Consider the following 21425-nt stretch of genomic DNA (forward strand, 5'->3'; position numbering starts at 1 on the left):
ATGGCGTCGTCGAGGCCGCCGTTCCAGGCGAATGTCGACTCGTGCTCGTACGAGATCGACCTGCCCGCGCCGTCAGACCCTACGCCGGATGCTGCAGCGCTGTGCGCCGAGATCCTCGCCTTCGTCGCGTCGCTCTCGAGTGGCTACATCTGGCACAAGCAGCCCTTCCAGCTCCAGCCGGCGCCGACAACGCAGCAGCAACGAGGGGTCCGCCTGGCAGGCAAGACGGAAGTGACGGACGCCGTCGACGACGAGTGGTTCCTCGTCTGGCTCCTTCGCAAAGTCACCGAGAACTGGCACGACGCCGTGGTCGCTGTCGAGGACGACGACGGCGAGTTCTTGCTCATCGAAGCTGCGGACGAGCTCCCGACCTGGCTCACGCCGCAGAACGCCGCCAACCGGGTGCGTTGAGGCGGTGCTCCCCTCCCCTCCATTGCTTCCATGGTCACCGGTCGGGCTGGGCTAATCTCCATATGGTCACGCAGGTGTGGATCTACCGCGGCCGCCTTCACCTGGTTCCGCTCGAGCACAAGTCGGCCCTCCCGTTCGAGCAGAAGGGCTTGAACCCGTCTTTCGACGCTGACGAGGAGGGCTTCCTCGACCGTGCAGCGGCACTCGAGCTCGTGCGCAACGATGGGGTGGAGACGCTGGCCCCGGAAGAGGTCGAAGCGGCGGTTTGGGCCAGGATCGAAGGGTGGGCTCTTTCGCTCCATTGTGCTTCTGCCTTCACTCACCCTTCCATCAACGCTCAGATACCCCGGCAAAATCAAGGAGCATCACCACCGCACCCTGACCTACCTGCCCACCGACATTGCCCTTGCATTGTCTGACTCGCCAGACTTGATCGCCCAAGCCGTCGGTGCCTTCTACGAGCGCGAACCTGGCACGCTGAGGGTGCGTCACACTGTGCGCTTCTACACTGGACCCGTCCTGACTTTTCTTGAGTGCAGGCCGTCAACACCATGTCCCGCTTTCCGCCCGCTCCCCCTCTTGACACCGCCCCTGCCTCCGAGTCTCCGGCCGCCGACAGCATGACCGACTCGTCCCCTTCTCTGCCCGGCACCGTTCTCGTCCCTACGCTCCTCACGCGCCCTCTCTACTCGCAACTTGTCCTGCAGCGTTTCTATGCGCCCAAACCGTTCGAGAAGGCCGGGTGGACAGAGGCGAAGCTCGGCAGGGAGGACGAGCGGCGGCGGAGTGTCGGCATGAAGATCGTGAGTAATGGCCGACACGCACAACGCGATTTCGAGTACTGACTTAAGCACGCACGCAGGCCTGCGGCTTCGAGATGCTCTACAAAGCCTCCGCACCTCTCCCGCGTCAGTCCGCAGAGGCGTCTGACCCGCTTGCCGGCGTCGACACGTCAAGCGCTCGCTACCGCGCGTACCTCAAAAGCCTGGCCGAGAAGGGTTTCTTCGAGGAAGAGGTCGAGGGGAGCGAGAAGTGGAAGGAGAAGGAGCTTGTTGCACGCGAAGGGTGGGCCAAGGCGCAGGCGGACCGGTGCGCATCCTCATCTTCTGCAACAAACTCTGCCTCGAACCCCGCTGACTTTGCTTTGCCGGACCTGCAGCCCGAAGCTCTCGTTCGCTCAGCGCGTCGACGACGCCATCTCGCGCGCTCGTTCGCGCCCGCAGCCTCTCCCCTCTCGCATTGCGAATCCCGCCGCTCTCACACCCGAAGCTGCTGCCGCGCTCGAAGACTCCGAGGACTGGCTCGCGCTGGACGAGCAGGGGCTCGAGGACTTGCTGCAGGCGCGGCAAGGCAAGAGCGGCGCGCAGCTCGGGGACAGCGATCTGGAGAGCGACGACGCGAGCGACGACGAAGACGAAGAGGGGGACGACAAGATGGAGGGTGGATTGGAGGAGAAGACGAAGGCGGCCGAAGAGAAGAAGGCGAGGAAGGCGGCGCGCAGGTTGGAGGAGATGGCCGGCAAGGTCGAGGACTTCGTGCAAGGTCGCGGCGCGATGGACGGTGCCTTGTTCGACGAGTACGTGGGTTTCGCTTCCGAATCGAGTTCTGCCAGACTCACAGGACCCGCTCTCCGCCCTCCAGTGAGCAAGACGAGGACGACTCTGACGTTGAGATGCCCGAGATGTCGGCGGAGGAGCGCGCGTCCCGCATGGAGACTCTCGTTGCGGCTCTCCCTGCCGAGCAATGGGGTGAGCGAACCGCTCCTGCAGCCGTGAGCTCGGCGCCTCCGCCTCTCACCGCGGACGACCCGCCCGCCGCGCCCGACCGCCCGCCTCGACCAGGCAAGTTCGACAAGGAGGTCTACGAAGGCGCGTCTGACCTCGAGGACTCATCCGACGACGAGGCCATGCCCGAGGGCGAGGAAGGGCTCGGCGGCGACGAGGTCGAGGGCGAAGACGGGCCGAGCGTGCTCAACGAGGACGACGTGCTCGACCTCGGCGAGGAGATGGACGAGTTCCTCAAGTTTGCTACCGAGACGCTCGGCCTGACGCCAGCGCAGTATGAGAAGATTCTGCAGGACCGGAGGGGGCGAGGAGGTGTGTCGAGGATTTTCCCTCCGCTCGAATTCGCAAGACAAACAGCACTGACGATCTTTCCGAACTCCACCTTTGCACAGCCTTCGTCCCTGGTCCAGCCAAGGAGAAGAAGACGAATGTCCTTCCTGCGAAGTCTACGCCTTCCGCCAAGCCGACAGCGCCGCCCGTCCCGTCACCTGCAGCAGCGACCGCCGCCGGAAACCCTCCGCCGCCTCGCGAGCCGCTGCGCAACCCGAACCTGACCGACTTCGACTCGCTCATGGAGCGCATGGAGACGGAGTTGGCAGAGGCGAAGAAGCAGTCGAAGCCTGCCCGCGCTTCGCCCACTCCCGTTCCCGCCTCCGATGCCGCGCCGACGGCTGCCTCGTCGTCACGACAGAGTTGCGACCCGAATCGCATTGTTATCAACTCGCTCGACGATCCGGACGACGATGGCGAGGACGAAGGCGATCTCGCAGCCATGGACGCCGAGCTCGCCGACATGCTCAAGGGCATGGGCGGGACCGGCGACGGCGGCACGATGGACTACGACCTCGTCAAGAACTTCCTAGACAGCTTCCAGAGTCAGGGCGGGTTCGCGGGTCCGGCGGGCAACCTGGCGGGGAGGTTGGGCTTCCCGCTGCCGCGGGATACTGGCGATCAGTAGCGTGCGGTTCGCAGGGAATGCACGCTTGCGCTCTGGTGTTGTGCAGAGTGCAAGCGACTGGCTCGGGCGAGTTGACCGAGCGATGTGAATGCGCCTCTCCTGCCTCTCTGCCTTCGCTCGCTCACGCTAGCTCGCCTCGTCTCGCTCTCGTCTACTCTACCTTGCCCAATTCGAGTGCACCGGTCGAATCTCCGCTCCGCCCCGCCCGCTTTCCACTCGCTGCCTCGCTCCTTTCGCTCGAGATGACTACGCCGCCACCCAAGCAGGAGGTCTCGCCCGAGCCACCCAGTCTTCCGTCGACGCAAGAGCACCCCGCCGAGCGCCCTCGCCGCTCGATCGAGCTCGAGATCCTCGACATCCGCTCGCACCTCGCCGAGCTCGAGCAGCGGTTCAACGCGCAGCCGACCGAGGACACGGTCAACAAGACCGAGCACATCATCATCGACGCCGAGCCGACGCTCGACGGAGTGGAGGGAGACGTTGAGATGCCCGACGAGGTTCGCGAGTCGCCAACGCCGTTCTTCGACGGTGACGACAACGTCTTGCGCTGCCTGGATTGTGGGTGGGAGATCGCCGACGAGTGCTGCGTAAGGTGTGGCAGGATCTATGAGGACTGCGATGAGCTGGACTCTGGCTCGAACGTGGTACGCTACGTCCCGCCTGCTCTCGGCCGCGGTCTCGCGCAGCCTGAATGACACCTGTTCTTTGCCAAAGTTTGCGAGCGAGGACCTTCTTCCAAAGCGTTTCTCCCCCTCTGGCCTGTCCGCCTCAAACGTCAGCGAAAGAGACGGACAGCTCGTCTCGTCACTCGGCTACACTAAGGCGATGATCTCGGCGTTCGACATCACCTTCAGCACGGCGCTCAAAGGCATCGTCCTTATCGTCGACCTCGACATGTATGTGGAGCTGGCTCCAGACGGATGGAAGATCGCCGACCGCCTGCCGACCGCCAAAAGCGACTTTGCGTACGACGCAGGACCCTTCCAGGGAGACGAGCCGACTCCGGGTCAAGTTGACGAGCCGCTGAGGGGAGAGTGGCGCATTTTTGTGCCGGTGAGCTGGCGTATTCATCTCGGTCCAGGCGACGACGATGGGCACGAGTTCGTTTCGACTCTCCTCGACAACGAGCTTCACCTGGTCGAAGAGGGCTGCTTCTCGAGCCTCCAGTGGGCCTGCCTCCGCGACGGCGAGGACAACATCATCACCCGTCCGATCTACGAGGGTAAACACTTTGTCGTGCCGGCCACGAACGAAGAAGGAATCGTCGAGCTCGTTTCCTGCGACGACGATATCGAGATCCGGCAGCCAGTCTTTGCGCCTGTCTACGACCTCTCGGCGTGGGAGAGCGTCTATCCGGACGATGCCTTCGATGACAATTACGGCGAGCGCCAGAGGGAACGCGAGGAACACAAGCTCGAACGCATGCTCGACCTCGTCCGCAAGACGCGCCGCATGGAGAAGCTCATCGAGTGGTTCGAGCAGGACCTGTCCGAGGCGGAGTGGTACTCGCCGTCGCGTGGACACGCTAGCACCAACAGCGAGGGTGAAGACAGCAACGACGAGCTGACGGAGGAGGACATCGAGCGCGATGCGGCCCGCCTATCGGAGATGCACGACTGGTGAATGGCCTGTAGTCGACTCGCCGCCTGCATATTGACATCAAACAGCCTGTAGCTGCTGCGAGTCTTGCGAGGCTGCCTGTCGTGGCTGACTTCTCGAGGAACCGAGTTTAAGAAGGTCGACGCAGCCTCTGCGGTTCTTCCCGCCTCACTTCGCAACACCACATTCCGCAACTTGCACCAGTGAGTAGCGCATCCCGTGAAAGGAGCGCTTCGCCGCTCCTGCACTTCGCCGCTTTGACCGCGTCCGCGCGTCGCTCGCCCCACTTCGGCCGCGCCTCGCTCGCGGTCTCCTCTCTTTCCCGGCCAGTCTCGCTCGCTCTACCCCTGCGATGGCCGCATTCAAGCAGACAGTGCTCACGTCGGATCTGAGCGGCGAGTCTGTCGAGTCCTCGCGCGACACTTCCGCGATGCCCGCCAACGAGCTCGACGCTGCCCGCGCCCGCATCCGCCAGCTCGAGAGGCTGCTCCACGAAAAGGGCGTCGCCGTGCCCCAGGACCCTGGCCAGGCCGACGACCTCTCTCCAAGGGAGGAAGGTGCTCTCGCCGACGAGGACGACGACGACGGCGGCATCGAGCCCATCTTCGACGAGACGGACAAGTGCTTCCGCTGCGCCGACTGCGCCGGCGAGATCGGCGGCGACCAGTGCCAGTTTTGCGGGCTCGAGTACGAGGTCACGGCCGAGATGCGTGCGCTCGACGCGGTCCGCTGCTCTCTCTCGCTCGTTGTCGATACGAGGACCGACGTCTAACGAAAATCTTGCCGCCCGCTGCAGGAGCGCGCCGAGACGCCCCCATCGCACGACATCTTTGAAGACAGCCTCCTCCTCGGCCCTGCGACGCCGTTCGCGGACAAGCAGGACGAGCTCGACTTTCTCACGACGACGCTCGGGTACACGTGGGAGATGGTCGCGCGCTTCGACGCCGCGTACGACTGCGAGACACGCTGCGTCGTCCACAAGGCGGACGAGGGGCTGTGGGCGCGTGCCGCCGCGCACGGGTGGGTAGAGGCGCGGTCGGACACGGAGAGCGACAGCCCGCCGGCGCCGGCGCCGCAGGCCGACGCTGGTCCTGTTGCCAGATCCGTCGAGCACCGGGCGGCGGAAGCCGCTGCATCGGGCGACACGGCGCCGGAAGTCGACAGTGACGCCGAGTCGAGCCTCACGAGCGAGGACTCCGGCCCCGACGACGACGTCGCCTGGCGCCTCTTCCTCCCCGCCTCCGACCCGTTCGGCGAGTCCTTCCTGGCCACGCTTGTCGACGGCATGGTCGACGCGATCGAGATGGGCGGCAAGGCGCGCTGGGTCACGCTCGACGAGGGAGAGGCGGGGTTCGTCACGCGCTGCGTGGCCGAGGATGAGGAGGTTGTCACGGGCGAGGACGGGAAGTTCGTGCTGCAGAAGAGCGGGAAGAAGACGAAGGAGGACAAAGAGAAGGAGAAGGAGGCGAAGCCGGGTGCTGACGAGGGCAAGGAAACCGACGAGGTCAACTCCGGCGACGAGTCGCACGTGACGATCCGCCCGGTCTGGTGGCCGCTCGATCCGGACCGTGTGTACGTCTACACGCTCAACAAGGCGGATGAGCTGGGCTGGATCAAGGGCTTGGACGAGTCTGACAGCGACAAGTCGCACGAGGCGGACGACGACCAGGGCGGCGAGCCTGAGGGCGACAACGCTGCGCAGCAGGGCGGCGGCGGCGACGAGGAGGACCAGGAGACGAACGAGGAGGCGATGGAGACTGAGGAAACCGAGACGGAGAGGATTGTTGAGGACGGCGAGAGCGGGTCGGACGACGACGGGGACGACGAGATGGACGATGCGTAGGCTCGGCATCTTCGCATGATACGCTTTTCAGAGCATGATACACCGGGCCAGCATGTGCGCAGAGGGGGAAAGCGGGGAAAGAGTGACTGAAAGACCGTGTCGAGCGATACAACCTGTACAAGTGCCGCGAATCGGTTTACTGCCATTGCGGCGACATCCTCTATAGCTTCGACCGGCGCTGCGGATCCTGCTTGACGTGCGTTCCAAGCACCAGGAGCTTGCCTGTTGCGCTGTGGACTCCGGAGCGTCAGCCGCAGGCGCAGCGCGGAACTACCAGCTCAATGCGCCTTCTCGAGGGCCGGACTCACTCGTCTAGGATGCGCGTCTCGGTAAGCGTCGTCACACGGCCTTGCTGCAGGACCTTGTTGACAATGCGCAGCTTTGTGCCCACCTGTGCGCGCGCAAACACAAGGAAAGCGTCAGGTTCCGCACCCAAGGAGTGCAAGCGCTTCCTCGACCTCACCGGTGCGGCGCCCGTGTAGTACAGCTGCAAGTTGGTCGACACGCCGCTCGTGACCCATTTTTCGCCCGGCCCGCTGAGCGCGAGGACGGCGAGCGACGAGCAGTGGTCGACGAGCCAGGCGAAGAAGCCGCCGTGGGCGTTGCCGCTCGGGTTGCAGCACGTCTCGTCGACGGTGAGGTAGCACGTCACGGTTGCGCTGGCGGACCGGGTCGGTTTCTGCGTGCGGTGTACCAAGAAGCGCAGTATGAGCGTGGGTTGTTCCGCGTGAAGCGAGACGAGAGGGAGGCACGCACCGTGTTGTCGTGGCCATCGAGCTCTACGCCGTCGAGTTCGACCTCGCCGAGCTGTACGAGGTGCGACTGCTCGACAGCAAAGCCAGAGTCGCCGAGGACGAGGCACAGCTCCAAGCGATTGCGGACGAGGTCGTCGACCCGCTTCTTGTCTGCAGGCGAGAGGGGCATGGCTGGGCAGCCAGTATCCGATGAGCCTGAATGCGTGCAAGTGCAGGAGCGAAAGGAAAGCGCAACGGAACGGGCAAAGTGGGGCCGTTGCCGTTCCGGGTCGAGCGGGTCGCCGGAGCCAAGTCGGCGCTCGCCTTGACCTCGGCACACTCTGCGCAGAGCATAGTCTAGGGAATGCTCGCACGAGTTCACTTGACACGGACCGCACGCGCGCTCGCCGCTGCTCCGCTCGGCACCGCCGCGATCGCCGCGTCTTCGTCCTCATCGCTCGCTGGGGCAACCGCCTCGCACACACCCGCACCGTGCAAGCGAGCACGGCTGGCGACACCGCTGCAGGCTGCTCGTGCTTTCGCAACCACTCGCGCAGTCCACAACGGCGATGCGTGCGTTATCTCCTCCGCCGACTCCTCCTCCTCGAGGTGACCTCACTAACCCACTCTCCGTGCCCGCAGTCTGGCCAACGCCAACATCTTTGCCTCGAGCCCAGACGAGCGCGTCTCGGTGACGTCGCTCACGCCCTCGGCGGGCTTCACCCTTTCGGACGGCCTCGTCGTGCCCTCGCCCGTTCTCCTCATCGACGGCGCGTGCTTCCTGTGGGACGTGTCGCACCCGACCGAGGGACAGGGCAAGAACCCGATGGGCTTTGACTGGGACGGGTGGACGAGGGAAAAGATGCAGATCTTCGAGGCGCTGAGTCCGCGACCAGGTGCGTCGGATGCCTCTTGCCAATCCCACTGGCTCCTACGCGGCGTTCCCTCGAGCTGATCTGGGCTTGTCGTCGTCTTCGTTGTCGCACAGAGATCCTCCTGGTGGGGACGGGCACGTCGACCATGTTTGCGCCGCCAGCGTTCAAAAAGTACCTCAACGGCCTCGGGATCCAGGTCGATGTCCTCGACTCGGTGCGTCGTCCAGCGTCTCTCTCCTTGGCCAGTCCGCGAGCGCAGCAGTGCCTGTGCTCGCGGTACGTCTGGGTCGAAGGATAGCGCGCTGACACCAGGGCGACTCGGCAGCGGAACGCGGCGTCAACGTACAATCTGCTGCAGGAGGAGGGGCGCCGGGTCGCGGCGGCGCTGTACCCGGTTTCGCACCTCTCTGCACGGACAGGACTGGTCGCGTGAGGCTGCAATGCACAGCTGGACGAGCAAGAGCGTGCAGTTGGGCTGGAAGGCGGACGGGACTTGCCTCTTCTCTTGGGTCGAGCGTGCTCAGAGTGTGCAAGCCCGGGACAGTCTAGATACATGCAAAGCTGTACACTGGACCCAGGAGTGGGCATGGGAGAGTGTCCAGGTGGAAATGCGACGCAGGGCGGGGCTCCGCGCGACTTGTCGACTTTGACGACGAGCGACGAACGTGCGGCCCGCGTGCCCGCTCTCCGCGTCGCTCTGTGCCCGCCCGTGCTGCTGCTCCGAGACTGTCTGGACCTGCTTGACTGCTCTGCGTACTCACAGCCATGTACGCTCCCGTCCTCTCGTTCTCCCTCGTCTGCACCGCGCGACATCCATTTCCAACCCGCCGCACCTCGAGTGTCCGCGCATCCAGTGCGCACGACGAGGCAGCAGACTGATACGAGGGATCCTGGCACACAGGTCGACCCAGCCCCTCCTCCAGCGCACCCGCGACAAGCGCATCGCCCTCCCCGTCCGCGTCGTGCGCTGCGCCCATCCTTGCTCATCGCTTGCAGAGAGCGGTACTGACGGGATCGCTCGTCGGACGGCTGTTATTGTAATGCACAGGAGCCCAAGGTCTTCTTCGCCAACGAGCGCACCTTCCTCTCATGGCTCAACTTCACGTGCGTCCCTCCGTCTCCCGTCCCGCCCTCCCTCCTCGCACGCATCTCACTGACGCCGCCCTGTGCGCTCTGCAAATACAGCGTCGTCCTCGGCGGTCTCGCCGTCGGCCTGCTCAACTTTGGCGACCGCGTCGGCAAGATTAGCGCCGGCATGTTCACCCTCGTCGGTGCGTCGAGTGTCCCGCTTGGCTGGCTCGTTGCTCCTACTTTCTCGCGCACGAGCTGACTCCCGAAGGATGTTCACGTCACAGCGATGAGCATCATGGCGTATGCGTGCGTGCCTCTGCTCCGTGTGCTTCCGCCAGCGGGACGAAGCTAACCCGCTCCGCACCTTCGCTCTGGCTCTTCGGATTCTCCTGTGTTTCACACAACAGGCTCGTCACCTATCACTGGCGCGCAAACGCGATTCGCAAGCGCGGCTCGGGCCCGTACGACGACCGTCTCGGTGCGTGCCAGCACTCATCCCACGTGACTTCTCTCGAGCGCTGCGATGCTTAGCGAAGACTGACGCGTCGGGTTCTTCGTGCGCAGGCCCCACCGTTCTCTGCCTGGCGCTGTTTGCCGCCGTCGTTACCAATTTCATCCTCCGAGTGCGCCCACCTCGTTCCCGCTCGACTGCTGCCGTGACCCGACTGACCCCCTCCGTCCGCAGTTCACCGCCGCGTGAGAACCCGGCTCTGCGACCTCCTTTCGCCTACCCATCTTCTAGACCCACTCCATTACAGCCCCGCCTTCTCGCCTCCTTCCTCGGTACTCGCAGTGGTTCCTCTTCGTCTTCCATGCTATCCCTATCCGCCCGTCAGGCGTAGTGCAACGCTGTACCCCTGTTTGTAGCACTCCATCCGGCTCACTGACAACTTCGCCGAGACGGAAGCAAGCGTAGGCAGCAGCGCCCTTTGCTTGACAAGGCGCCCGACTGACTGTGAAACAGATTCGTACAACACTCGCTCGACGCGGAAACCTACCCCGACATCGCCCAACACAACTCTACAGCGTCCCGCCGCCCTGCACGCTCCTCCGCTTGCCCCCCGCCGCGCCCTCGCTCCCGCTCGCGTACCCGCCGCCCTCGTCGCGCAAGCCCAGCCCCTCAAAGTCGCGCATCAGCGTTCCAAACAGCGACTGCTTCCTCCCCGCCGCCTGCGCCGCCCCCGCCGCATCCGCGCCTCCCCCTCCTGCGCGGTTGAGCGACCGCTGCGACGCCGCGGACGAAGGGCGCGGCGGCGGCTGCGGCGGCCCGTGCCCGTACCCATACCCATGCTCGTCAAACGACGGCCTCGCCGCGTCGCGCGGCGGCAGCGCAGGCGGGCCCGCCCCACCCGGCGCGTACGACGACGGCTGCGCGCGGTGCTGCTGCTGCGGCTGGAACCCGCCGCTCGCGACGCTCGAAGCCGGCGACCCACCCGCGCCCGCGCCCGCGCCTGCGCGCGCGCCAAACGACTGGGCGATGAAGCCCGCGCTGCTCGAGAAACCTGCGGCGCCGGCTCCGGCGGCGGACGACGCGGCGGCGCCGAGGGACGAGAGGCCCGGGATGCGCGCGCCGAGCGCAGAGACGGCACCGCCTACGCCGCCGCCCCGGTCGCTGGCTGGGCTTCCGTCGGCGGCGGTGGCGGCAGAGGGGAGCGGTGCGTCCGGCCCAAAGACGTCGTCCCAGAACCGGCGCGGGTAGTCGCCGTAGTCGGATCGCATCATGACGAAGGGGCGCAGGAGGCGGTTCTCGATGCGCGCGAGGTACGCCTCATTGAGGTACGAGCGCAGGATGTCGGGCTGCACGATAAAGACGTTGCCGAGCTGCCGCAGCATCTCGAAGCGATCGTTGAGCGCGGGGAGCGCAAAGGTCGCGATCGTGTCTTGATACAGCGCCAGGTCCCTGTGAAGCCACCGCGACTGTCAGGAGTGAAGGGCAGTGCAAAGAGCGCTGAACGGACTTGGTGAGCATAAGGCCGCCCGTCGCGCTGACCGGGAACTTCTTGAGGTGCTCGAGCAGCAGGCTGTTGTTGAGCATAGACCGCCGTCAGCACCGCTCACGACTGTCGCGAGCATCCTTCACAGAGCGAGGAACGCAGACGCACGTGTGGAAGGTCACGCCAACCTCGGTGAGGAAGATCTCGGCATTCCTGCCCGACAGCGCGCCCGATGCTGCCTCGCGGACCTTGGCGAGGAAGTCGCACGCGAGGAGACACGGCTCGGTGTTGAGCCGTGCGAAGGCAAGGTCGTCGTTCTTGGGCTTGAAGTCGGCCTTCTTCTGCTTGGCGAGGAGCAGCGAGAGGTGCGAGATGATGGCTGTGCAACGACGACTTATACATCAGCGCCAACTTCGTGCAATGGCTTGAACTGCGCGCGAGAAGCAAGCCCACGCACCATCTGTTGTACGCTGCACGATCGCGTTGACCTTGCCCTCGATGCGCACGCTGACGTGATTGTTGAAGATGCCCATCTCGCGGCGCACCGTGACAGACGTGCCAGCGAGCGGTACGAGCGCCGTCGAGATGTAGCGCTGCCACAGATGCATGATCATGTCGGCGAGGCGGATGACGGCGATGGGCGAGAGGTCGGGCTCGTTCTTGCCGTCGTAGAGCGAGAGCTGGTGGATAGCGCTGCGAGACGAGTGTCATTAGCCAGGCGTCCTTATTCGCCACGGGCAGGAGGGGAGACGCACGTGTCGAGCGCGGTCTCGAGGTACGCCTTGCCGAAGCTGTCGGCAAGTACCTTGAGCAGCGTGAATGCATTCTTCGGTCTGCGAAACGCGGACACCCCAGTGCATCAGCGAAACTCGTCGGAGCATAGCAGAAGGAAGGACTCTGCACGCACACGTCGCTCGCCGGGCTCAGCTCGACCATCCGCCCAACCGCCTCGGCATGCCACTCGAGCATCTTCTCCGCCGTCTCGATGCTGAGCTCGCCGTCGCCGTCCTCATACATCAGCTCTGGGCGAATGTGGTCGCCGTCGCCGCCCTTGGACGAAGAGCCCTTGTCGACGATGTTGCTCAGGCCGGAGAACTTCATCAAGCGGTCGAGTCGCGACGCGTCTGCCTGGTCGGGCACTGCAGGCGCCGAGGAGGCGGAAGAGGAAGAATTGGGTGCGCCAGGATGTGCGGCTTGGTGCGCAGCGGACGAGAGCTGGTTGACGACGCGGTCAAAGATGGTGTTGTGCGGCTTGGCCTTGTTCATCGCGCGCTGTGCGAACACGAAACGGACACCAGCATCGTCAATTTGTGATCGGATGGAGCGATACGTTGCCGCGCGAAGACGCACATGCCAATTCGTGAACCGAATGAGCCTCGCCGCGTACAGCTCGGTCAAGCTCTTGCCCTCCTTCTCGAGGTACCTCGCGCCCTCCATGTACGGCACAAACAGCTCCTCCATGCTCCCGTCGAGCATCTGACTCACGGCCGCCGCGCCCGCGCTCGCCGCACCCGCGGGGAACGCGCTCGCCTGTGGCGACGTGAGCTGCGCGGCGGCAGCGGCAGAGGCGGACGAGCCGCCGCCGCCCGTGGCGGGGAGGCCGAGCGGGCTCAGGAGCGACGAGCTGGCGAACGCGAGGGCCGACGAGGACGAGGCGGACGAGGCGCGGAAGAACTCGTGCGACTTGAGGTCGTCGACGAGCGAGTTGGTCTGCGCGCGCGCGAGGTGCAGGATGCGGAGGTAGGCGAGGGTCGAGGAGGAGGAGGCGGTCTGGATCAGGGTCTCGATGTAGCCCTGGATCTGCACGTTGGTCGCGGCGATCCATCAGCAAATTCGGCTCTTAGGAAGCGAAGAATGCGGATAAGCGGAGCGAGCCAACCCACCACTTGCGCAAAGACGCGCTGGAGGAAGACCTGCATGACGACAGCAGGATTTGGGAAAACGGCCGTGACGATCTGAGCCTCCTGGCCGACCGTGACGCGGATCTCCTCGTACAGGCTCGCCAGGCCAGGCTCGTCTTTCGGGGCGCTCGAGTCGGGATCGGGGAGAGACTCCCAGCTGTGCAGTACGACGGAGTTTTAGTCTCTCAGGACCTGGCAAAGCGACGCAGAGGACGTACATCGCGCCACCGACGAGACCTCCCGCCGCTTCTTGCACGCGCTCCTTCGAGATGAAGAAGTCGTGCTGGTTAACGTAGATCTGGATGCACGACTGCCCGCCATTGAATTCTTGCAGCGTTTGCGCGCAGTGCTGCCAGCCGCTTCGCGTGAGTGACTGGCGGCAAAGGGTGAAATTGGGGCAAGGGACGAACCGCCATCGCCTTCGGGTCGCCTTTCCGGTAGTACCGGTCGAAGAGGCGCAACATGTCCTTCTCAAACCGCTCGCAGTACCGCTCAATCGTCTCGCGCGTCTGCACGTGATGTCGGTCAGGTCAGGCGGTAGCAGGGCAGAACGGCGCAGCGAGACGCACCCTCTCGGCACCCTCGACGCCCTCGATTTCCTTCGATAGGCCGAGCAGTCGTCGTGCTGCGATCGCGACCTTCTGCCGCCCTTCTCGCCCGCCCTCCTTTCGCATCTTCTCAAGCCTGCGGCAGGGAGAGAAGTCAGCGAACCACGTCGACAAATCCAAGGCGCAACTCGGTGCGAGGTTGCACCAAGCTACACTGTGCAAGGTGTCCAGCAGCGCACCTGCTCGTGTCGCCCGCCGCAAACTCGTTGTAGTATAGGATCAGGTCGTGCGCCTCGCTCCCTCGCTGTCGTAGCCGGTCAATCGATTCCAGTTGCTCTCCTGGAGGAGAGGCAACTTCTGTTCAGCTGGAGCACAGGTGTAAGGCTTCCTGGCCGGGAGAGAAAGGCTCGGCGCACCTATCCGCACTGCTGTCCGTCCGACCGAGGTGATCTTGCCGTCGAGCGCCTGGAACTGCGTGTTGACAGTCTGCGAGCAAAAAGCGTCAGCGTGATACGGTTCAGCTGACCGCCAATGCTTCTGCCTCCGCCTTCTGAGAAGACGTGAGCGACAACAATGTGAGGTCCGAGCCACTCACCTCGAATCCGGCCTTGGCCCCTCGCACATCACCCCGATACGCCCTCTCGGCAACAGCGACAGATCGCTCAAGCTCTGCAGTCTTCTGCGCATTGGCCTTGCGCAGGGGGAGGAGCTGGGCGAGCGCGGCTTCGAGCGTGCGGATGTGGGGGGCCGGGTCGAAGGCTGTTTGCGCGCGTCGGGAAAGGTCAGCACCGTCTCGGAACAACTGAGGCAGGTGCTTCGGCTGGCCGGAGGAGCTCGAGGGCGCGAGAGAGGCAGCTGCTGCGCCCCTTCGCCCGTAAGGCCTCGAGAGCTGGACTGTCGGGCGCGCCCTCCAGCGTCTTCAGCGGCGCGCAGCCAGCGCTGACGCCAGTCATCCCGACGTCCACCGCCTGCAAGCTACTCTGACCGGTCCGCGCCTCCCAGGCAGCGACGCGGCAGCGTCCTCGACGCGTCTCGCCTAAGGCAACATATCGGTGCGAAAGGCGAAGGGGGGACTGACGGGCGCCTTCTGTGCGGACGCGCTTGACCTCGTCGTCCATGAGGCCGGTGACGAAGCGCGCGACGTCGAACGAGGCGTGCTGGAAGGTGTCGAGCGAGATGGCGGTGCCCTGCCCGCCGCTGCGCTCGCGCTGCTTGCCCGAGGGGACGTCGAGCGCCGGGTCCCGCGGGAACGGCGACGCCATCCTCGCTGCCCAGCCGGATTGCTGCGTCGAGCGACGAGAAAGGCGACGGAGAGGAGGAGCCGCCCCACCTCGTCGACCGCGACCACTACCACGACTCGCGCGGAAAGCCTGGTCGTGTTGCTGAGGTGTTGCTGAGCGGACTGATCGTGTTCACACACGTCGACTGTGCCTGTCGCACGCGCTCCCGTGCTCTGACGCTGGCTCACGACCGTTCCTCATCTCCTTGTCCGCACCGAACCAACGCTGCTGTCCGCTGCCGCACAAGGCTGTAGGCAGACCTGACGTCGTGCTGCTGCTGTCTCGATGCTAATTCCGCTCTGTGTTCCCGAGCTACAACTTGCCGTCTCGATCTCGCCTTCTCCCGGCAGGGTAATCCACCGTCTGTAGCTCCCGCGGCGCTTGCACGGACTTGCTGGTCCGGATTCTGACACGAATACATTGTATGGGACTGCCGCCCGCCCGTGAAGCTTGATGCTTTCGGGCGTCGCTTCGATTGGTCGGACCCTCTCTTCGGACCGGACGACTCGCCGCGCTCGCCTTCACAGTGTCAAAGATCCGGCTTCACAATCTGCAGCCGTGATATTGTGCGAGCGGCATACTTCCATGCTTGACCTCCTGGGCTATCGGGCGTCAGGCAGGGGCGTCGGGTCGCACGGCTGATCTGCTGTTGACAGAACCGGCGCTGCGGCCGCTGTGGCTCTCGCACGGCGGATCCTCAATTCGTCACTCCATACTGTAGAGATGTGAGTGGCAAGGTGCGACTCCAGAGGGATTCAGCAGAGGCGCTACCGAGTCGGAGTTGCGCGAAAGCCCCGAAGTTACAAGCTGAGGAGGTCCCTAGAAAGCGCCTCCCGACCCAAGAGTGACGCCCTTGCCACTCAAGGAAAGCTGTAACACATCTGCGTGCGCACGAGCTGTCCAGACCCGCGCGAGCGACCATTGCGGATTGACCTCTTTCGCCGCGAGGAGCGACGCGTCGCGGCGGGCGAAGCGAACGCTTTAGACCTCGCCTCGACCGCCTGCGCCGCACTCGGCCGTGCAAGCATACGCGCGCATGTCCGACTCGGGCGAAGACACGCCCATGCGCGCCGTCAAGACCGAGCGCGCCTCTCGCGCCCGCCGCGCTTCCGCCTCGCCCGATGAGGACGCAGACGACCTCGCGCCCTCGCCGAAGCGCGTCAAGACTGAGGCTGCACAGCGAAGGGACAAGGGCAAGCAGCGGGCCAAGGTGGACGACTCGTACGAGGACCAGGAGGACGAGGGCGAGGCGGACGGCGCTGCGAACGGCGACGAGGACCACGAGGAGGATGACGGGCCCGACGAGCGCACGCAGCTCGTGCGCCACTCGGACGGGTGCGTACATCGTCCTTTCGTGTCCTGGGCCATCGCGCTGACACTCCCGAATCGCAGCTATGTTACCGGCTCGATCGTCCGCATCGCCTGCCACTCGTTCCTCACGTACGACAGCGTCGAGTTCCGCCCCGGCCCCGCTCTCAACATGATCATCGGCCCGAACGGCACGGGCAAGAGCACCATCGCGTGCGCCATCGCCATCGGACTCGGCTTCCCGGCCAAGGTCCGTCCTTCCGCTCCGCTGACCCATTCCCGCGCGCGGAAGTAAGGCTCGAGTGACTGATTCGTGCTCGACAGGTCCTCGGTCGTTCGACAAAGCTCGCGGCGTACTGCAAGAACGACTCGAACGAGGACACCTGGGTGGAACTCGAGCTCAAGGGACACCCGGGTCAGAAGAACCTCGTCGTGCGCCGGCACCTCCAGCGCGACTCGGAGAAGTCGACCTTCGAGCTTGACGGTGCGTGTTGCTCGACTTGTTGTCGTTTTCTGTTGCGCCCGTTATGGGGCGAGAGGACGAGCGCGTGCGTGCATTTCGCTCACACCGCTGACTACCACAGGCAACGAGGCCTCGGCCAAGGAGGTCGGCGAGAAGATGGAAGAGCTCCAAGTCCAGGTCGGCAACCTTTGGTACGCTGTGCCCTCCCTACTTCGTGTGCATCATTCGCTCACTCTCGCTCCCGCGTGCGCAGCACCTTCCTCCCGCAAGACCGCGTCTCCTCGTTCGCCTCGATGGCGCCGCCAGAGCTCCTGCGCGAGACGCAGCGCGCCGCGGGCAACCAGAACTTGACGCGCTGGCACAAGCTGCTCATCGCCGAGTTCAAGAAGGCCAAGGAGGCCGAGACGGTGCGCCTTGCGAAATGTGCTTCGCTCGAAGCTTGGAGGGCGTGCCGCTGACCACCTTGTCGGTCTCGGGACTCGCTCGCAGGAGGTCGAGCGACTGTCGGGCAAGCTCAAGCTGAAGCAGACCAAGCAGGCCGAGGCGGAGAAGGAGGTGCGCGCGTTCGAGCAGCGCGAGCGCCTCGAGCAGGACCTCGCGCTCGTCGACGTCCTCGTCAAGTTTGCGCACTACGACCACGTGTACGGCGAGTACCAACACGCGCGGCAGGACAAGACGCTCCTCACCAACGAGGTGAGCGAGCTCGAGGAGAAGAACCGCCCGTTCCGCGAGAGCAAGGCCGCGCTCGAGGCGATGGTCAAGGCGTGCAGGGCCGCGTGCGACGGCGTCGAGAAGAAGGTCCAGCGCTTGCTCAAGGATGCCGACAGCATCAGCGAGAAGATCGAGAAGGCCGTGCGTTTCGTCCCCCCCGTCTCGTCCGTCTCGACCGCTCTGACGAAGGGAGCATGTCGCAGGACTCTGAGCGCGACCGCATCAGCGATCAGATCCAGGACATCAAGAAGAGCGAGGCGGATCGGCGCAAGCGCATCGAAGAGTACGCGCAGAAGATCAAGAAACTCGAAGCGCTCGTCGCGCAGGAGCCGGCCGAGGCCGACACCACCGACATTGACCGTCAGATTGTGCGTGTGCATGTCCACGAGCTGCTCGCGAGGAGGGCCTGACCGTCGCCTCTGCACACAGCGTGACAAGTCGGCCGAGCGGCAGGAAGTCGTCGAGCAGTACAACCAAAGCGACCAGGACCTCAAGGACATTGAGAGCAAGGGCGCTGAGTACAAGCGCACCGAGCGTCACTGCGAGCAGGAGTGCGTTGTCAGCAGAATCACCAGTCACCGACTGTCTGACCGTACTTGAGCTCCACAGGATCGAGAAGCTTCAGCAGGTCACGAAGCAGCGCGAGGCCGCCATGGCCCACTTCGATCCCCCCGGATGGGCAGCTGTGCAGTGGCTCCGTCAGAACACCCAGCGCTTCAAGGGCAAGGTCTTTGAGCCCGCAAAGTTGCACCTCGGCATCAAGCGCGAAGTGAACGGTTACAAGCTCGATGCGAAGGATACCAACCTCATCGACTTGATCGAGGGCCCGATTCCGATGGGCGCTTTTAACGTGCAGATCCTTTCGCACGAACGCTCAGTACGGCGCTGGACTGACGAGGTGTTCTGCAGACATTCCTCTTCGAGTACCAGGAGGACTACGAGCTATTCTCCCACATTCTCATCGATGAGCGCAACCGCGAGAACCCCGGTTCGGGCCTCAAGCTCAACGGTTCCGAGCTCAACGCCAACGCCACGCCCGACGACTTTGCGCGCAACATCTCGCACGAGCAGCTCACCGCGCTCGGCTTCGACGCGTGGGCCATCGATGCCCTCGACGGTCCACCTGCCGTCCTCGCCTGGCTCTGCAACACGCACAACCTGCACCGGGTCCCGCTGCAGATTGCGCGCCGCCCGATCAACCACCAGGCGATCGAGCAGAACCGCATCTTTGCGCGCTACTACACGCGCGACGGCAGCTTGTCGATCCGGTTCTCGATGTACGGCAACCGCCTCGCGCAGGTCGAGCAGCGCACGCTTCAGAAGGCCAAGATCCTCGGCAGCGGCGGTGCGTGCTGCCCATCGTCCTCGTCTCGTTTGCTCAGTGCGCGCAGCGACTGACTACGCGTGGCGTCTCTGCAGTCGACCAGAACCGCGTCGATGCAGTCACGGCGCGCATGAACGAAAGCCGTGCAGCCCGTCATGCCCTCGCCGAAGACTTCCAGCGCGTGCAGACCACCATGCGCGAGCTCGCCGAGCAGGTCAAGCAGCTCGAAAAGGAGCGCGTGCGTCGATTCTGCAGGCGGAAGTGCGTTGTCGCAGCAGCTGACCCCGCTGCACCACATTTAGGAGGCGCTCGCGGCGGAGAGGAAGAAGGCGCACGAAGCGCGCTCGACCTGGCTCAAGGGCAAGTCGAGGTATGGTACGTCGCTTTTCGTTTCTTTGCTTCTGCACGATGAACCAGTCTGACAAGGCCCACTCGGGCGTAGACGCCGCGAAGAAGTCGCTAGCCAGCGAGAAGGCCAAGCCCTCGGCCGACGAGCAGCGCAAGCAGCTCAACACAAAGCTGCGCGCGCTCGTCGAGAAGCGCGTCCGCTACGCGCTCGAGCTCTCGGACCTCACTGCCAAGGCGACCGAGCTGCAGCAGAGCGCCATCAAGGTGCACCTCCAGGCGCTGCAGGCCGACTCGGATCACCGCGCCATGGACGCCATGGTGCGCGAGCGCGACGAGGAGCTCGAAGACAAGAAGCGCCAGCTCGAAGAGGGTGCGTCTGTTTCTCTTCGGCAGCTGACACGCGCGCTCTCACTAACCGCTTCAGTTTGTCTGTGCAGTCCACATCCGCGTCCAGGCGCTGCTCAAGGAGGGCAAGAAGCTCATGCAGGCAGCCAACGAGGCGATCGAGACGGTCGGCGACGAGATGCGCGACAAGATCAACGAGCGCCGCGCGCTCGAAGAACCGCTCGAGAAGATCGAGGAAGAGCAGGCCGAGATCCAGAGCAACCTCAACTGCATGCAGAACGTCAGCCCGCTCGTGCTCGAAGGCTACAACAAGCGCAAGAGGGAGGTGCGTCGCTGCTTTCGGCTTCTGCGCATGGGTTCGCATGCCGGGGATGGCCCTGATATGTCGTGTACCACCGCGCCCAGATTGCCAAGGAGAAGGACATCCTTGACGAGGCTGTCGGTCGCCTCGAGGAGTCGCAGACGCTCATCCAGCAGACCGAGAAGAAGTGGCTTCCGAAGCTCGAGCGCCTGGTCAGCGACATCTCGGAGAAGTTCACCGCCTCGTTCGACAGTGCGTTACTCGAGCCTACCCTCCCCACCGAGCTGCTTGCTGATTGACCGCGTTCCTGAAGCGCTCGGCCTGCTCGGCGAAGTCCGCCTCGCCAAGGAGGACGACTACGAGAAGTGGGGCATCGAGATCATGGTTTCGTTCCGCGACCGCAAGGACGACGCGGCCGACGTCACGCTGCACGTCCTCAGCGGGCAGCGCCAGTCCGGAGGAGTGCGTTGCCGCTGCCTAGGATTGCACTTCGGAAGGTTCAGGACTGACGGCCCCCTGCTCGCAACGCAGGAGCGCGCCCTCACGACTGTCACGTACCTCCTCGCGCTTGCCGAGCTCGCGCGCGCACCGTTCGCGCTCGTCGACGAGATCAACCAGGGCATGGACCAGCGCGCCGAGCGCAACATGCACAAGATGCTCGTCGAGACGACGTGCAAGGCCGATGTCGGACAGTGCGTCTCGAAGGATTCTCGTCTCCCGTAGTGCTTGACTGACGTCTGCGCCCGGCCGCAGGTACTTCCTTCTCACGCCGAAGCTCCTGCCCGACCTCGTCTATCACCCGAAGATGAAGGTCCTCGTCATCAACGTCTCGCCGTGGGTGCCCGGCACGCTCTCGCTGCGCGGCATCCTCGACCGCAAACGCAAGCTGCTCCAGAAGCACAGGGGCCGCGCAGGCGCGAGTGGGGCAGCGGGCCAGGCGGTTCTCGCGAACTGAGGGAGAAAGAGGGAGCGAAGGGGATACCAGGCTTTTGTCGTTTTCCGTTCTGCGCGGTTCCAGTCGTGCCTGTAGTGTTGTGCATGCATACGCCTTTCAGTTCCCGTCAGTCTCGGGTACAGGGCGTAGCTGCGAGTTGCGAGCGTCGCGGCGCGAGACGGTCTGCTTCCGACACTTCCGCTACTTTGCGTCGTCGTAGCTGTGATTGCTCTGCGAGGTCACGAAGCAGCTACGTGAGTCATTGGCGCCGTCTCTCCGCGCCTGCACGTCGTTGGGGCCCAGCTCGTGGTCCCCTTTCCTTCGGCTCGACGAAGACACACGGGCGGCCAACAGGTTGCCTCTGTGGCACGACTCAGAGGCTGGGGCGGTACGAGCGATCTACACCATTGCGGGCGGGCAGTAGCAAATGGCTTTCTCGCCCCTGACGAGGAGGAGGAACGTCGCGACCTTGAGGAGATGAGGTCGCTAGATGACCGCAGACGCACGGCGGGGACTTGCGCGCCCGCTCGGTCCTGCCACGAGCTGCTGCGGCTGTGCGCTCACCGGTCGGCATGACATCTGTGCGGGTGCGCACTGGTGCACGGCAGGTTCGGACGAGGCGGAGGCTCGGGGCGATCCTACAAGGAGGACAGTGGAGCTTGCAGGTTGCTCATTCTCGTTGAACTCGTTGTGCAGACGCCTAGCAAGCTACAGGAGCCCGCCCCATCCGCCTTCGCCTCTACCTCCTCGTTC

The 21425-nt window shown here is 64.5% G+C and overlaps 8 protein-coding genes across 8 annotated transcripts; 6 read left to right on the plus strand and 2 right to left on the minus strand.

Annotated features, from left to right (window-relative positions):
• On the plus strand, positions 1-3153 carry JCM10292_006123 (uncharacterized protein; the record flags this gene model as incomplete). Its single annotated transcript, XM_076647048.1, has 8 exons — positions 1-402; positions 486-694; positions 753-894; positions 951-1214; positions 1274-1500; positions 1571-1987; positions 2053-2507; positions 2588-3153. 8 exons carry the CDS (start codon positions 1-3, stop codon positions 3151-3153), a joined length of 2682 nt encoding a protein of 893 aa, XP_076507386.1.
• A 242-nt stretch (positions 3154-3395) lies between these two features.
• On the plus strand, positions 3396-4776 carry JCM10292_006124 (uncharacterized protein; the record flags this gene model as incomplete). The annotated part of the gene is made up of 2 exons (XM_076647049.1): positions 3396-3797; positions 3868-4776. The coding sequence occupies 2 exons, from the start codon at positions 3396-3398 to the stop codon at positions 4774-4776; spliced, it is 1311 nt and encodes a 436-aa protein (XP_076507387.1).
• Positions 4777-5104: 328 nt separating this feature from the next.
• On the plus strand, positions 5105-6595 carry JCM10292_006125 (uncharacterized protein; the record flags this gene model as incomplete). Its single annotated transcript, XM_076647050.1, has 2 exons — positions 5105-5476; positions 5549-6595. The coding sequence occupies 2 exons, from the start codon at positions 5105-5107 to the stop codon at positions 6593-6595; spliced, it is 1419 nt and encodes a 472-aa protein (XP_076507388.1).
• Positions 6596-6755: 160 nt separating this feature from the next.
• On the minus strand, positions 6756-7519 carry JCM10292_006126 (PaaI family thioesterase; the record flags this gene model as incomplete). The annotated part of the gene is made up of 4 exons (XM_076647051.1): positions 6756-6825; positions 6904-6986; positions 7059-7274; positions 7352-7519. 4 exons carry the CDS (start codon positions 7517-7519, stop codon positions 6756-6758), a joined length of 537 nt encoding a protein of 178 aa, XP_076507389.1.
• A 174-nt stretch (positions 7520-7693) lies between these two features.
• JCM10292_006127 (uncharacterized protein) lies at positions 7694-8637 on the plus strand (the record flags this gene model as incomplete). Its single annotated transcript, XM_076647052.1, has 4 exons — positions 7694-7902; positions 7972-8225; positions 8318-8418; positions 8530-8637. The coding sequence occupies 4 exons, from the start codon at positions 7694-7696 to the stop codon at positions 8635-8637; spliced, it is 672 nt and encodes a 223-aa protein (XP_076507390.1).
• A 332-nt stretch (positions 8638-8969) lies between these two features.
• On the plus strand, positions 8970-9975 carry VTC1 (Vtc1p; the record flags this gene model as incomplete). Its single annotated transcript, XM_076647053.1, has 8 exons — positions 8970-8989; positions 9106-9166; positions 9253-9308; positions 9390-9475; positions 9560-9581; positions 9683-9753; positions 9840-9898; positions 9961-9975. The coding sequence occupies 8 exons, from the start codon at positions 8970-8972 to the stop codon at positions 9973-9975; spliced, it is 390 nt and encodes a 129-aa protein (XP_076507391.1).
• A 320-nt stretch (positions 9976-10295) lies between these two features.
• Positions 10296-14920, minus strand: SEC10 (exocyst subunit SEC10; the record flags this gene model as incomplete). Its single annotated transcript, XM_076647054.1, has 15 exons — positions 10296-11175; positions 11234-11296; positions 11378-11588; positions 11667-11902; positions 11965-12042; positions 12117-12481; positions 12560-13009; positions 13093-13267; positions 13329-13459; positions 13521-13619; positions 13680-13794; positions 13898-13997; positions 14075-14144; positions 14254-14417; positions 14737-14920. 15 exons carry the CDS (start codon positions 14918-14920, stop codon positions 10296-10298), a joined length of 3321 nt encoding a protein of 1106 aa, XP_076507392.1.
• Positions 14921-15974: 1054 nt separating this feature from the next.
• Positions 15975-20693, plus strand: SMC5 (DNA repair ATPase SMC5; the record flags this gene model as incomplete). The annotated part of the gene is made up of 18 exons (XM_076647055.1): positions 15975-16273; positions 16331-16496; positions 16571-16730; positions 16831-16900; positions 16963-17116; positions 17199-17561; positions 17624-17788; positions 17850-17971; positions 18030-18270; positions 18330-18765; positions 18840-18982; positions 19047-19119; positions 19187-19462; positions 19530-19762; positions 19843-19990; positions 20052-20200; positions 20270-20430; positions 20492-20693. 18 exons carry the CDS (start codon positions 15975-15977, stop codon positions 20691-20693), a joined length of 3561 nt encoding a protein of 1186 aa, XP_076507393.1.
• Positions 20694-21425: the final 732 nt, after the last annotated feature.

The sequence above is a fragment of the Rhodotorula paludigena genome (genome assembly GCF_050403205.1).
Source record: "Rhodotorula paludigena JCM10292 DNA, Rt_paludigena_JCM10292v1_ctg7, whole genome shotgun sequence".
Classification (NCBI taxonomy): Eukaryota; Fungi; Basidiomycota; class Microbotryomycetes; order Sporidiobolales; family Sporidiobolaceae; genus Rhodotorula; species Rhodotorula paludigena.